We start from the raw sequence: 611 nt of genomic DNA, 5'->3' as shown, positions 1-611 counted from the left end.
CGGGCTGCCCGGCCCCCCGGACCCAGCACTCCTGTTTCGAAGACAGCAAAGTGGCCTGGGAACGAGAGAGAAAGGGGTGCCCAGTGATCGATGGGAGCTGACCCCTGGCCAGAGGCCTCTGACCCTGAGGGAGCCTGGCTGAGCTGGGCTGCTGGCCCTGGCGGGGGTGTGGTGGGCGCCCTTGTGTGTGTGTGGCTCTGGGCCCTCCCTGACTCAGACCCACCTGCGTCAGTTCCCAGGGTGTGGTCCACGGGGGGCTGGGGGTACCGGGAGGGTGTGGATCCACTGCTCCAGTCCCAGCTGTACCCTCCCAGGCTGGGCCAGGACAGGTGGCTCCAGCCACACAGGCCCGTCTCAAAGTCACAGGAAGCTGCAAGGGACCCGGCAGTGAGTGGTGCTGCCCCGCCCCCATCCCTGGGGTACCACCGCTGCTGGGGTTGCTTGGCACAGAGCTGGTCCCACCCATGCGTCACGGCAGGTCCCAGGGCCAAGCAGTGGCTGCCAGGTGGCTTGACACGGGGCTGGCGTGGGCGGACCCCCCGCCTCCTGGCAGCCCTCACCTGGGTTTCGGAGGCTCAGGTGGTACCAAAAGGTCAGGCAGGCGGGCTGGG

General features: G+C 68.6%; 1 protein-coding gene across 1 annotated transcript in view; it reads right to left on the bottom strand.

Annotated features, from left to right (window-relative positions):
• The window catches only part of MAMDC4 (MAM domain containing 4), a gene marked incomplete at both ends in the record, with an annotated part of 17,468 nt that overhangs the window by 10,137 nt on the left and 6,720 nt on the right, over positions 1-611 (bottom strand). The window contains one exon of the mRNA XM_014529670.1: positions 224-370. Coding sequence (XP_014385156.1) covers positions 224-370 — 147 coding nt within the window. The remainder of the gene's footprint in view (positions 1-223; positions 371-611) is intronic.

Source organism: Myotis brandtii, unplaced genomic scaffold, assembly GCF_000412655.1.
Source record: "Myotis brandtii unplaced genomic scaffold, ASM41265v1 scaffold691, whole genome shotgun sequence".
In the NCBI taxonomy this organism is placed as follows: Eukaryota; Metazoa; Chordata; class Mammalia; order Chiroptera; family Vespertilionidae; genus Myotis; species Myotis brandtii.
Note: the sequence above shows the minus strand (reverse complement) of the source record. Positions and strands in the feature narration are given on the sequence as shown.